At 38.5% G+C, this 14,000-nt stretch overlaps 1 protein-coding gene across 1 annotated transcript; it reads right to left on the bottom strand.

Annotated features, from left to right (window-relative positions):
- Positions 1 to 595: 595 nt before the first annotated feature.
- LOC122054070 (expansin-A3-like) lies at positions 596 to 1,588 on the bottom strand. The gene is made up of 2 exons (XM_042615911.1): positions 1,459 to 1,588; positions 596 to 1,224 (listed from the first exon to the last, which is right to left on the bottom strand). The coding sequence occupies exons 1-2, from the start codon at positions 1,586 to 1,588 to the stop codon at positions 596 to 598; spliced, it is 759 nt and encodes a 252-aa protein (XP_042471845.1).
- Positions 1,589 to 14,000: the final 12,412 nt, after the last annotated feature.

The following is a 14,000-nucleotide window of genomic DNA, read 5'->3' as shown; positions in this document are numbered from 1 at the left end:
TGAAAGACTTATATGTCATATTTAGCCTATTTACTATGCTTAGGAGCATATGGTCACATAATCTATCATATAGGTTGAAGATTTCTTATAAAACGATTATATCCCATCTGGCTTACTTATCTCGTCCGGGAGTATATACTCGATCGATTTATTAGATAGGTCGAGAGTGGGCCTTAAAATTTTCATATCACGTCTAATCTGGGCTTGATATTTTCCATATTAGGTCCAGTCTGAGTCAAATATTTTTCTATATCAGGCTCATATATTGAAAAATAGCATGAGATTTAAGAGATTAACGGGTGAGATGGAAAGAGAATAATATTATTTTTGGTATTCTTTTTAATAATTTTAAAATTAAGATGTTTATTTTGATAAATAAAGAAATATCACCGATCTTGTTTTTCAAGTAAAAAGTCGTAAAATGAATGATTAATTATAATTGAAAAATATATATATATATATATAGCTACTTTTCTGATCATTATTTGTATGCCATAAGTGCTAATATATGGTGGCAATAGTTGCACTGACTCTATCCTCTCGTCTCTGTTTTGTTGAAACTTAAATATTGATTTTTATGATAATGACATATATCTTAGAATTGCTTGCCCTCCACGGTCTGCCCGAACTGCCACTGCGCCGGCGCGACGTTGTCAGAACTCACCGACTTGTGTTTGCTGACAGTGACCCGGAAGGACAGCGCCTGACCTACCAGTTGCGGCTGCCCGTGGAGGTGCCAGTTCTGCCCCCAGTTCCTCTGCATCCACATCCATTCCGTCCTCTCCCCCTTCACTCGCACCGCCCTCACGTCGCCAGCGCCGGCCACGTTGTACACCAGCACCAACAGGAAATGGGGGTTCCCTTTCAGCTCGAACCGGATGCCGCCGCGCTTGAAGCAGGGGACGCGGCGGTAGCGTACGGGGACGATCCCTGCGTGGTAGTCCTTGGTGATCTCCACGAACATGGGCATGGAGAGGTCGAAGTGCTTCCGCGGTGGGTTGCACCACCCGCCGGCGTCGTTGGGCAGCGCCGGGTTGGGCGGGCAAAAGTTGGTGGCGGTGATGGAGATGCGGCGCCTCGGGGCGCACCACTTTGGCGAGTTCACGCACTCGATCTCGTAGCACGCGCCACAGGCCGCGCCGTCCTCGAACAGCGCCGTGCTCAGCGCCGCCGTATTCAGGCCGTACCCATCCTTAAACAGATCGCCGTACCCGCACGCACCCTCTGTCACGTGCACGACAAATTACAACATTTTTTTTATTAATTTCACTTTGCTCCTCAACTTCTCCAAAATATTTAATTTCACCCCCAACATTTGATAATTTACAGTGTTAACTGGATTTCAAGAGTGAACAAATAGATCAAATGGAAAAGAAGGCTTTAAAAACTTTAGAAATAAATAAATATTTCTCTATCAAACATAAAGCTCGACTAAGATCGTATAATATCAAAACTCACTCATAGTTTCAGCACCCGACATGTCGCCATAGAATGTGGCATGGGCATCATAAGACCAATGTTTTTTTGCTATCACGGACGATAGCATTGACATTGCCATCAACGAGATACATAACCTCATGACTTTCATGGCTTCTTTTATCTCCTTCTACCTTCTACTCTCAAATACTTGAATTGAAATGATTGCAACAACACATTTAATTTATAGTGGCTAAGATGACACCAAATCTTTTTAATTCATTATTTAATTGATTCCTATTGAAGGTGTGAACTAAAAATATTTAAAATGGCAAGATTGCTGTTTTGTAGATTAGTTTACTATTTTAAGGTGCGTGTTTTTATCTTAGGTACTTAAATTAATTATGTAAAGAAATAAATGAAATAAATTTTAAATTTCCTTGCAATGTTAAATGGATTCTAATTTTAACTTTTCTAAAAGGTGCAATAAATTCCGCATTCGGAGATAAAGAAAGAAAGGATTAAAAAAAGGAAAATAAATAAATCTGTCAATTTTTTTTGGTAATTTATTAAAGGACGCACTCAAATTTTAAAAATTTCTAAATCATGTCAAATTTCTTTTCTAAAATATAAATATCCTTCCGCCACTTATAATCTTAAATTAAAATAAAAAATATATTTATTTTTACTTAAACTGAATTGAATCGAATGGACTAAATAAGATAAAAAAATAGTTTTTTATCATTTATTTTTATCTATAACTTTAAATATCATTTTTTTTCTTTTTTAAATCAAATTGAATATAACTAAACTAAAGTGAAAAAAATTAATCATTTATAATTACATTAAAAAATTATTGATAATTTTAAATTTTTTTTAGGAAATATCAAACTCTCAATGACCTTTTGAAGCTATCCATATTTTTAATTATTTTTTTACATTTTAAGTTTATATAAATAAGTTTTAATAAAAAAATCATTGATAACAGATTTTTGTGAAAACTTTATATCATTGCATTCATGATCTCTGAATAAGCACATAATTTACTCTTGTCGTCAAATATTTACATATTATTTATTATTTTAAACTTAAATATTATATAAAGCATCTTGTTTTCCCTTTGTCTTATTTATTAAATAATCTTAATATATTGCTAACCGGATAAATATGAAAACAAAATTTCTCGCTCGTAGCCAGTGTCCCAGATTTTTTATGCCATAAAAAAAATTTCTATAATGTGTTATAACTGAAAATCGAACTAAGAGTCGAGAACTGTTGGGGCTCTCGTTATCGTTTATTTATTAAAGAAAAGAAATTGAAGGTCTTCTGGATTTAAATATATTAAATATTTATTAATCTAAAAAAAAAGAAAATCATCCAGGATAGAAAATATTTAAGATCAACCATTAATCATAAATTTAATTTTTGTTATTTGTTAATTACTATTTTCTATTTTGATAATTGATCCTATCTAAAAAGTAGAGAAGATGGTTGACCGAAAAAGATAATTTTGATATTGATCAAATGAAAACTCCTCGTTATCTTATGTGTCACAAAGAGCATTAGCAACCGAATCAGGAAAAAGGTTCCCGACGCATGTCCTCTGATGCTCAAGTTAGTAATCGAGTCAAGTAGATGAATAGTCAAATTAATATTAGCTACGAGCGTATAAAATTATATAGCATCACATACTTGTACTTGTAGATGCAGACCCTCTTTTATAGTTTCATTGTTTGTATGTGTATAAATCTCAAAGCATTTCTAGAAAAAGACAAACTATAAATATATTTTGACACCTTTCCTAAAATGGACCCGTAATCTCTACATTTGACAGAGATGAAGCTTCTAATATACAGCTTACATGCAGAATATTCTCTACCTTCCGTGACACAAAATGCCAAAAGAGGAATATTGTGCTGATGGACCATTAATGCACTATAAGAATGAGTCGGTTGAGTACACTCCATCGTCTGGTCAAACCTCACTCTTGGATGGGGTCAGCTCGGCTAAGGAATGTTGATCATCCTAAGGACTCTTCCTTTATAAGGACTCAGCTCGGCCAGGAAGAGTGATTGGTTGGTCAATCGATCGGCCTTGGAAGAGTGGTGGGTAGGCCATGATGAGTGGCGGATTGGCTAGGAAGAGTGGTGAATAGGCCAAGAAGAGTTGCAGATCGACCAAAGTGGTGGATCTACCAAGAAAAGTAGTGGATTGACCAAACTGGCGGGTAGGCCAAGATGAGTGGTGAATCTGCCAGAGTGGTGGGGGATCGGCTAGGATGGCGAATTGGTTAGTCAGGTTAGTCGAGAAAGATGGTCATTGATCTCCCTCGTGTTGTATCGAGATGCACGTGAGGAGGGGGGGGGGGGGGGGGCGAATCACCTATCTTTTAAAAACTGGTTTTCTATTTCGAAAGCAAATTATATGCAGCGGAAAAAGAGATAAGAAAACGAAAAATCATAATGAGAACACAAGCGGTTTACTTGGTTCGGAGCCTTCGACGACTCTTACTCCAAGACCCAGGTCCTGCGGATCTATCGATGGATAATCCACTAAAAGTCTTTTTCGGTACCTCCGGAAGAGAAAATCGAATACAAGGAAGATCGAAGAAATGTAACAGAATACACTTCCTATTTACAGAATTTAAGTACAATAATAAAATGTTACCGACACTTAGGAATTGAAGTAGCTTGTTCGTGTATCAATGTCGATCTACTGGCTATAATCGGAAGTCTTCGGAATAGTCATTGAGTGCAGTGGCTTCTTAGCAGAGTCGTAACAGGAGCCCGGAGCAGTCGGAATCTCAAATGGACACGTAGTAGCTCGTATATGTGTTCTCTTTTGAAGCCTTCTCAAGACTACCTTATATAGGGCATGGAAGATGCCTTCCAAAGGCATTGAAGGCGCCTCCAACTTGAGAAAGTTGATCCTGAACAGGCCAGCTTCTATCCGCGACTTCATCCAAAGTTCATCTTGCGGAAGGCGCCTTCCATAGCCTGAAAGGCGCCTTCGATGAATAGTACGAAGGTGCCTTCCACTGCTTGAAGGCACCTTCGGACACTGTCATCCAAAGGTTGTTTTGCTCCTTTTATCCTATAAAATGTACTAGTCTAATAACTAAAACATTTACCTTACAAAACAAAGTTAGCACAGTTATTAGTTCCTATCCTCCTAGGACCAAGAACTAGTCAAGGTCTCAGTTTAGGGATCCAAAATGGTCCTAAACTGGACCGCGCCTACTGTCCCCTCAACTAGGACGCATCCTCACTTAGTTACTCTCCTCCAGTGACTTACCTTTACTTACCAATTTGCTAGTTGTCCGATCCGCAAACCTAACTAGACTTCTTGCTAGATATTCGATCAGTTTGTTGACTTATATGGACTTCTCACCAACTATCCGATCAGTCCGTGGACCTAGTTGAACTTCTCGTCAGATATCTGGTCGGCCCGTTAACCTAGTTGGATTTTCTGCCAGATATCGGGTTGGTCCGTTGACTTATATGGACTTCTCCTGCACACTTGATAAAGTGGTTAATCACAACAACACCTAACTTAACTCACTTTCCATTCATTAAAGCTTGAGTTAGACCGTTAGTGCAAAATGCACCAACAATCTCTCCATTTTTATTGCAATGACAACCTAGGTCAAGTTAGGAAAAAAGATATGCAACATAAGCAAAAAATAATAATAATAAAGATTTTTAATAGAAACAAAAAGTTTGAGACAATTAGTTTTGTTCTCTTGATCATTTTTAGGGTTAAGTTTCATTTATTTTCTAACTTAAACCTAACACTCTTCCTTTGACATTTATCAAAAAATATGAGTAGATAAATGAGTCAATAGATGAAAAAAAAATATGGTAAGTAAAGCAATCAGTGAAAATAATAACATTTTGGTAATAAAAAAAAATGTTCAAGATTACTGGGGAGAAGAGACAAAGAATTTTATAAACCTTTTCAAAAACTTTCAATGGATGTTTAAAACAGTTTTCAAAATACTTGTACTTTATATCAGAATTTTTGCAAGGAAAGTTTTAGAAGAGTTATACTAGGTTTTGAAGGTTGATTTTTTTTCAAAGCTACAAGTAAAGTTTAGATAGTTGTTACGATATTTTCAAAACAAATTTTCAAGCTCTACTTACTTTTTAAAATACGTTAGATAAGAATTTTGAACATAGAAAATATTTTTCTAAACTTTTCCAAGAATGAAACTTTGAAAATACTCGGCTTTGCAAGAATGAAAATTTTTTTAAAAAAAAAACATCTTTCAAGGTTTATTTAAAGTAGTTTTCAAAAGTTGAGATAATTTTCAAAACATATGATTCGAGAAAGTATTATAATTTTTCAACACATGTGATTTTTCAAAAAGTGTTAAGAATAATTTCCAAAATAGATTTTTTTAAAAGTTAGTGTTAAAAATATTTAAAAAAATGTCCTCCCCTTGAATCTGACATTATTTAAAAATAATCTGAACATCTAGAAATTTTCCTTAAGTGTCTAACCGGTAGTTATTAACTAACTATTAGAAGATAGTAGTGTTCACTTGGTTAGTCAAGTTAAGTAAGTTTATCTAGTTAGTGTTTGACTAAAATAGATTACTTAACCTGATCACTGTTCTTTTTGGTATTTTACACCTAGACTTGTGTTGATGCACTGATATAAGCATCTTATGTCCAGGCAAAGGCCCTACGCATCTCACGTCGTTCTAAGTTTTGGAATACACAATCAAGGGAGTCCTAGTTTGTTTATGAGATACTCAAATCCTATGTCTATAGGAGCATGCTTTCTATGGATCTGATCTAGATTAAGGCCGAAATTAAAAATTTCAAAAGTCTAAGGAAATGAGAATTTTAAGAAAAAAAAATTTTCCTTAGAATTTTCAAATTATTTTAAAGAAAAAAATAACAGTAACATATTCCTAGTTGATCAAGCAATTGAGATAAAAAGTGGAAACTAGCATATGTTCAAATATTTATAGAATCCAAAACATGCACTGTATAGTAAATAAAGTCAGGGCTAATCATCAGCTGGAGGTGGAGGCTGCTCAGGTGCTCACACAGTTCGTAGGATATGCTGAAAACCAATGGTAATCTCCTCCCGGAGAGTAGAGAAGTCGGAAGTCATCTCTCCCCGAATGATGCTAAATCCATCCGAGATTAACTATCATAGTTGTGCGGAGGACTCCTTGAGTTGAGCTAGTCAATCCTCGACAGATAGCGAGGTTGAGGGTTGGGTCGAGGTCGAGAGCTGGGTTGAAGTCAGAGGATATTCGAAGAGCTCCTCGGCTAAGAATGTTGGCATCTCCTCATCAGGTAACTCATCCTCACCTGGTACATCTCATTGTGATCCCACTCTCCAAGCTAGTCCTCCCCTGAGCAATGACGTCTATATGTGTTAGTCCCTTGGTGGCCGACAAGAGGGGAGGGGTGAATTATCATGCAAAAGTAAACTCAACCCTTTCTCGACTTTATAGCTTAATTAAGAGCACTTGTAATAATAAAAACAGAGACTAATTAAAAGAACAGAAACACAAGAAGAATTACTTGGTTTGTAATCAAGAGATTGCTAATCGAAAGAAAATGAAGTACACTTTTTTGAAGATCTCTTTCGGGCGAAGTAATCTCTTACAACGTTAATAGCTCACACACAATAGTAGAATAGAAAGGAAAGAATTACAAGTTGTTCTCTGAACTACTGAAAATAGAGCTATATTTATAACACTATTTCGAGCGCTTGGAAGGGTTCCGGGCGCTTGGAGTGGGATAGAATTCTATCCCTGATGTGTTGGTCAACGGACATGTCGAACCTGATAAGATTGAGGTTCTGGGAGTCCGAAAGGGTTCCAGGCACTTGGACTCCGGACGCCCGGAATGACTCTGGGCGCCCAAAATCTGATAAGATTGAGGTTCCGGGAGTCCGGAAGTGTTCCGGGCAATCGAACTTCGGGCGCCCGGAATGGTTCCAGGCGCCCGGACCCATAAAAATCAACACAATTAACTTTTTTTGTCCGGGCCCTTTGCTCCGGTTCTGCTCGCCTCGGTTCGGGTCATCCACTCCAGTTCCACTCGCTTGGGTGATATCGGCCATCCGGAATAGGGCTGACCCGAACCTAATTTCCGGCCTTCTCCTCGAGCAGCCTTCCTCCCTGGCTTCTCGTCCCTCGAACGTCATGTACGTTCTTCTCATCCACCGGTGTACTCTTCCACGGCACCTCATCCCTCGGATGCACCGAGCCCATCGTTTCTCTTCCGTGTCGTCCTTCTCGCTAGCCGCATCTTCCGCTCGACTTCCTGTGCTCCTAAGCTTTTGTACACTTAGACACAGGGGTTAAACCAAACAGGACATAACTTAACTTGTTTGATCACATCAAAATAACCTTGGGGTTCTAAGAATCTCCCCCTTTTTGATGTGAGCAACCCAAGAAGCACAAAAGGTAGGAAAATTTAATTTTAAGCTACCTCCCCCTACACTTAATCTTTTTTTTCTTCCTCTTTGATCACATAAAAAATGGGGTACAATAAAGATCTAAGGCCAACTTTTTTTTTAAAAAAAAAATGAATTTCCAAAAAGATTTTTTTTTAAGTAAGAAAAAATTTCCAAGTCTAACAATGTAATAATTTCAGAAACATTTTCTAAGTAAAAAAAATTCAAAAAAATATCAGGAATTAATTTTTTGTAGAAATTTTAAAAAAAAATTAAGTAAAAAAAATTTCTGAGTAAAAAAAATTTTAGGGTTAATAACTTAAAACAATTAAGTTAAACACACAAAATTTTTTTTAACAAAAACAATTTAAATGAATTTTGCAAAGACAAATTTCTAAGTGAAATTTGAAAATGTTTTTAAGTGAAGTTTACAATTTTTTTAAAAATTTTAACAAATGTTAAACCTTTGACAAATATTGAAAGCATTTAAATTAATTAACTATTTCACGTTTATCAGTTTGTCAATTAAATATTCAATTCAGAAATTGGCTTCCAGGTTGTAGCGAGGTACTAGGTCTTCTTGGTTATTGGATCATCAACCACTTCTAGACAAAACCTTTTAATGAATTCAAATATTTAATTTTATACCTGAAAGCCCTAAGTCTAATTTCTCTCTTTAATTTAAACAAGTTTTTAGAACCCAATATAGGTTCCTTCCTACAGGGTTAATCAGGTATTTTCTAGGGATATAAGATTTTGTTACTTTTCTGATCCGACCTTTGTGAAATCTATATTACCAGTTTAATCCTCTATAGTTTCTCAAAGCAGAAATATTTGAACATGCAACATTTTTCAAGTTTTCTATTTCTTCTTTTAATTTAATATTTTCAAATTTTACTTTTCAAAATCTTCTATCAGGCATGATTTTACTAAAATTCTTTTTATTCTAAGTTTTTAATTTTTAATTTATCATTTTTATTTTTTAACTTGTACATAGATTTTTCCATAGACTTAATGTCAAAATAGAGTTGATCAGGAGGTAAGAGGCATACCTCACTTACCATATCAGACTTGAAGCCTGACTCTCCCTCTGCTTCACTGCATTCATCTGAAGTCGCTCCCCCTTCATCGATTCTAGCTTCTGAGGTGCTTTGCTTTTCATGGCTTGCCATCAGTGCTAGTTCAACATATTCTTTTATTTCTGATTCTGATGATGAGATGTCGTCCCAAGTAGTAGTTAGAGTCTTATGCTTGTTCTGCTTGGGCATCTTGCCTTTTTTCCTTTTTGAGTTCTGGGTTAGTCCTCTTTTAAGTGTCCTTTCTTTTGGCACTGGTAGCATCGAACCCTTCTTCTATTTCTTTGATTTTTCTTGTTTTGCATTTCTTTAAATTTGTTAGATCTAAAGAATTTTCTAAAATTCCTTACCATGTAAGGTTCTTGATCTTCTTATGAGTCTGACTCGGGTTCATCCTTCTTGGTTACTTTTAGTGACATAATCTAGCCTATTTCTTTTGTTGTGCCTGCACATATGGTTTCATGTAATTCTAGAGTAAAAAGGAGTTCCTTTAGGGTACTTACCTCCAGGTCCTTTGAGATGTAGTAGGCATCGATTATCGAGGACCATTCTGGAGTCCTGGGAAAGACATTGAATGCGTAGCGTATTAAGTCCCGGTTGGTTACCATTTTATCGAGGTTTTCGAGTCCGGTGATTAGTTCTTTGACCTTCGCGTGCAGATCGACTACCTTCTCACCTTTTCCAAACGGATATTCGTCAACTTGTTCCGAAGTATGACTCGTCTTGTGAGCTTGGCTTTGGATGTGCCATTGTGGGGTTCCAAGAATTTTTCCCAAAGTTCTTTGGCCAACGAGTAGCTCCCGATAGAGTTGACTTCTTGAGACGGCAGTACGCTCAGCAAGTGATATTCCGCCCTGTTATTTGCTACGGAATCATTTTATTCTTTCTTCGTCCAAAGACTCTCTTCCTTCTCCTCTCCATTTTGATTCGTAGGAGTTACAAAGCCATATTTGATTATTAAACGAATCTCAAAGTCAGTTTTTAGAAATACCTGCATTCGACGTTTCCGGTGTGTGAAGTCTCTCTCGAATTTTGGTGGAACGATGCTTGGTTCGGCCATTGGTTCCTTTGCTTCGGTCGGCAATTAGTCCTTCTGAAGCATCCTTGCTCTGATACCACTTGTTGGTCTCTTGGTGGCCGGCAAGAGGGGAGGGGTGAATTGCCTTGCAAAAACAAACTCAACTCTTTCTTGACTTTATAGCTTAAATAAGAACACTTGTAATAATAAAAACATAGACTAATTAAAAGGATAGAAACACAAGGAGAATTACTTGGTTTGTAATCAGGAGATTGCTAATCCAAGGAAAATGAAGCACATTTTTCTGAAGATCTCCTTCGGGCAGAGTAGCCTCTTACAACGCTAATAGCTCGCACACAATAGTAGAACAGAAAGAAAAGAATTACAAGTTGTTCTCTGAACTACTGAAAATAGAGCTATATTTATAGCACTGTTCGGGGCACCTGAAAGGGTTCCGGGCGCCTAAAGTGGGATAGAATTCTATCCCGGACGCGTCCGTCAACGGACACGTCGAACCTGATAAGATTGAGGTTCCGACCGCCCGGAAGGTTTCCGTGCGCCTGGACTCCGGGTGCTTAGAATGAATCTAGGCGCTTGGACCCATAAAAGTCAACACAATTGGCTTTTTCGATTCGGGCCCTTTGCTCTGATTCTGCTCACCTCGGTCTGGGTCTTTCACTTTGGTTCCGCTCGTTTGGGTGATCTCGGTCATCCGGAATATGGCTCACCTGAACCTAATTTTCGGCCTTCTCCTCGAGCAGCCTTCCTCCCCAGCTTCTCGTCCCTCGAACGTCGCATACGTTCTTCTTGTCCACTGGTATACTCTTTTGCGGCACTTTGCCCCTCGGATGCACCGAGCCCGTCGGCTCTCTTCTGTGCCGTCCTTCTTGCTAGCCGCGTCTTCCACTCGACTTCCTATGCTCCTAAGCTCCTACACACTTAGACACAAGGGTTAAACTAAACAAGACCTAACTTAATTTGTTTGATCACATCAAAACATCCTTGGGGTTCCAACAATATGTACTAATGCAAAATGACACTGACCAATCTTGTCATATGTGCTAAGAGGAGTGGTCATACGCTGAGTCATGTCTACCCCTATGGCTGAGAATATATATGTCAGAATGTGACAATATGACATGTGAATCTGCAACCTAGTGATGAGACTGGATGCATGAATAATATCATGGAATATGTGTAATGCAATGTTAATGTCCAGGCGCTGGCATAGTGCATAAAGAAAAAATGAATGAGATGATTGCATCATTGCAATATCGCGAGATGTGATCGGCAGAATGCAGGTAGTCAGGACTTGATATAAGATATAGTCTTGGACCCTAAGAGAGAGTGACCTGAAGTTAGTCACTGTAGAGTCTCTCCTCCCCAAAAAAATACATATAGATAGTATCTAATATAATGTGGGAGTAAGGTTCGCCAAATGGCAGGTCCCTACTAAGGTAACATAGAAATGAACATGCAGATCTCCTAAGGCCTAAGCTATCATATAATATGGTAGGAGAAAAGCTGAAGTCCTTTCCACTAACTTTGGTGGAATAGGTCAGGTCATCTAACTTAACTAAATTGTTGTAAAATTGGGCACACATATCTAGATTTACTGAATGGTTACAGTAAACTAGTCTATCCAACTGATAGTAATCTATAATCTCTATAATAGGAGCACAGTATTGGGTGAAGAAAGTCCTACTTAGATATCTAGATTTCAATGCAACATATGTGTGTTTTAGAAAATATAATCTAATCTGCTCAGAGGGAAACCTAGTATCAGTAGAGGGGGGCATTAATAGGTTTAGGAGTAACATGTCGGCATTTCCTAAAAACATATATAAGCGCAAATTGACAAAGAAAATGTATCCTGAACCAAATAAATTGAGTTAATATATACCGAGGGGGCATTCTTGAAGGCTGGAGATGAAAAGTTTGAGAGATCGTGGGAGATAGCCGCTGGAAGGTGCCTCGGCATGTCTAATTTCACAAACAGAGCATCATTCTGTTCACTGGAAAAGGCTTGGTTAAAGGCACCTTCAGTGTTAATTGAAGGCGTGTTACACAACCACAAGTATACGGTTTCGTCATCAGTAATAAAAATATTGAATCCATAGGGACTGTTGATTAAGCACTAGAGATATCGCAAAGTAAGTTATCTAGACAAACCTAAGACTGTTGAGAAAGGAGAGTAAGAGAGAGAGAAGAGGAAAGTGAGAAGAGAGAGAATCGATCTTGGAGGGAATGAGCTTCGGGAGATGGATTCTAAGATTTCAGTTTCATTATAATACTAGGAGATACTACATAGATTGCTTAGTTTCAATCCTCTATGTTAATGCTCTTGCAGGAAGTTAGATTGGTCAGTATCCCTAAGTATCACGTAGAGACGTTTCCTGTGAAATCCTGTTACGGTAAACCCCCCTGTCACAAGGGCGTCTCGGTAGATCACTGGGATACATATCTAGTAAAGAACAATAAGGATAAGGGTAGAGGTTCGGTACGGTTACCGACTTTCTTATGGAGGAATTGCCTCTCCTTTCAAGAGAATGTCCTAGACGTCTGTGAATGGGTTACCCTTGTCACTAGGGCCCCTCGGGTATACGATCTAGAGTACTCTCCTTATGAGAGCAGCAGTTCCTAAGGGATTGTCTCTCCTTTTGAGGGAATGTCTTAGACATCCAGAAAGGATTACCCCTATCACTAGGGTACCTTGGTCAATACGCTCTAAGGTATCCCCTTTGCAGGATCAACAATCCTCCACATCAATCAATCAAAGAATATAAATATAAATATCTCACACAAGCATGAACAAGAATTGACAAGTTATCGTATAGAAACAAAGTGAATCTACATGGTTCTACATCTCCATTTCATTACAAATACTCCCTAATCCTAGAAGAGGGTGTCTACTCCATTGGGGGAAGAACAACCCCAAAACATAAAGAAGAACATACTTACAACCCTTGATATGAGAAGGAAGGGAAGAAGCGATGTTTGCCGAGGTTTCCGATGTCTTGGAGATGCCCCCTTGCTCTGGAGATGGACGGAACGTCGAGGGACGACTGTGGATGAAGCTCTAGGGTTTCTCCCGAAGGAGAAAACCCTTTCCCAAGGAGAGGGACAAAGTCCCCGAACCAAAGATGCCAAGAATAGGGTTCTTGACCCTTTTATACCTCCTCCAAGCCACTCAGGAAAACCAGGATTACGGGGCGTCTGGTAAACCGAGTTTTTCACCCATTAAACCAGGTTTTATCGTGATCTCCCCTGAACCAAAGTTGTATCCCTTGAAATTATCTTCAATCTGATACTTGGATCGAGCCCTGGCTCCAACCGAGCCGAAAGTTATGGCGGTTCGAAGTTTGTTCAGCGGTCTGAATGGAGGTCCAGTTGAACCCGCGGTTGGGAGGCACGACCGTGCCATTTAGTGGGGGAAAACAATTCTTTATCTCTGTTAGATCTGAAGAAAAGTTGTATATCTTGAAGTCAGCTACGTTTCAGTATAAAGAACAGCCCGAAACTCCAACAGAGTACAAAGTTATGGCCAAATTACAATCGGTATGCAATCTGCCCAGAATTCAGCACAACTCTGTTTTGGCGTGGCACGACCCGCGTTCTTCGTCGCACGGCCGTGTGGAATCCACACAGCCTCACACGACTTCCTCTCAGGTTGAGTCACACGGCCGTGTGAGGTTGCACAGTCGTGACCTTCTTCATCTCTACCGAGGTCACACGGCCGTGTGGATTCACACGACCGTGACCTTTCTCTCCACTGGAATGTTGGCACGGCTGTGTGCTGCTTACAAAGAGCTGATATCCGAACAAAAGAGTATATATGGTGAATACATGCTAAAAGAGGCGATCATGCAAGGAATATATATGTATAAAGCAAGTGAATGTGCGTCAAAACATGCATTAACGATCATACTATTTACGCACATCACACCCCCAGACTTAAACCTTTGCTTGTCCTCAAGCAAAACCCGTAATCTACATTCATGTGGTTAAATAGTGCATCATAATCTCTAGCGAGTCAATCTAATTCTATCAAATGATTTCATTGGTGA

The sequence above is a fragment of the Zingiber officinale genome, chromosome 3A, assembly GCF_018446385.1.
Source record: "Zingiber officinale cultivar Zhangliang chromosome 3A, Zo_v1.1, whole genome shotgun sequence".
NCBI classification, from domain to species: domain Eukaryota; kingdom Viridiplantae; phylum Streptophyta; class Magnoliopsida; order Zingiberales; family Zingiberaceae; genus Zingiber; species Zingiber officinale.
Note: the sequence above shows the minus strand (reverse complement) of the source record. Positions and strands in the feature narration are given on the sequence as shown.

Bases quoted from the DNA above. Each gene is read 5' to 3' on its own strand.
- LOC122054070 (XM_042615911.1), bottom strand. From the start codon at position 1,588: ATGAAAGTCATGAGGTTATGTATCTCGTTGATGGCAATGTCAATGCTA. The intron at 1,225-1,458 runs GTGAGTTTTGAT...TGCACGTGACAG, and splicing joins GTCGGGTGCTGAAACTATGA to AGGGTGCGTGCGGGTACGGC.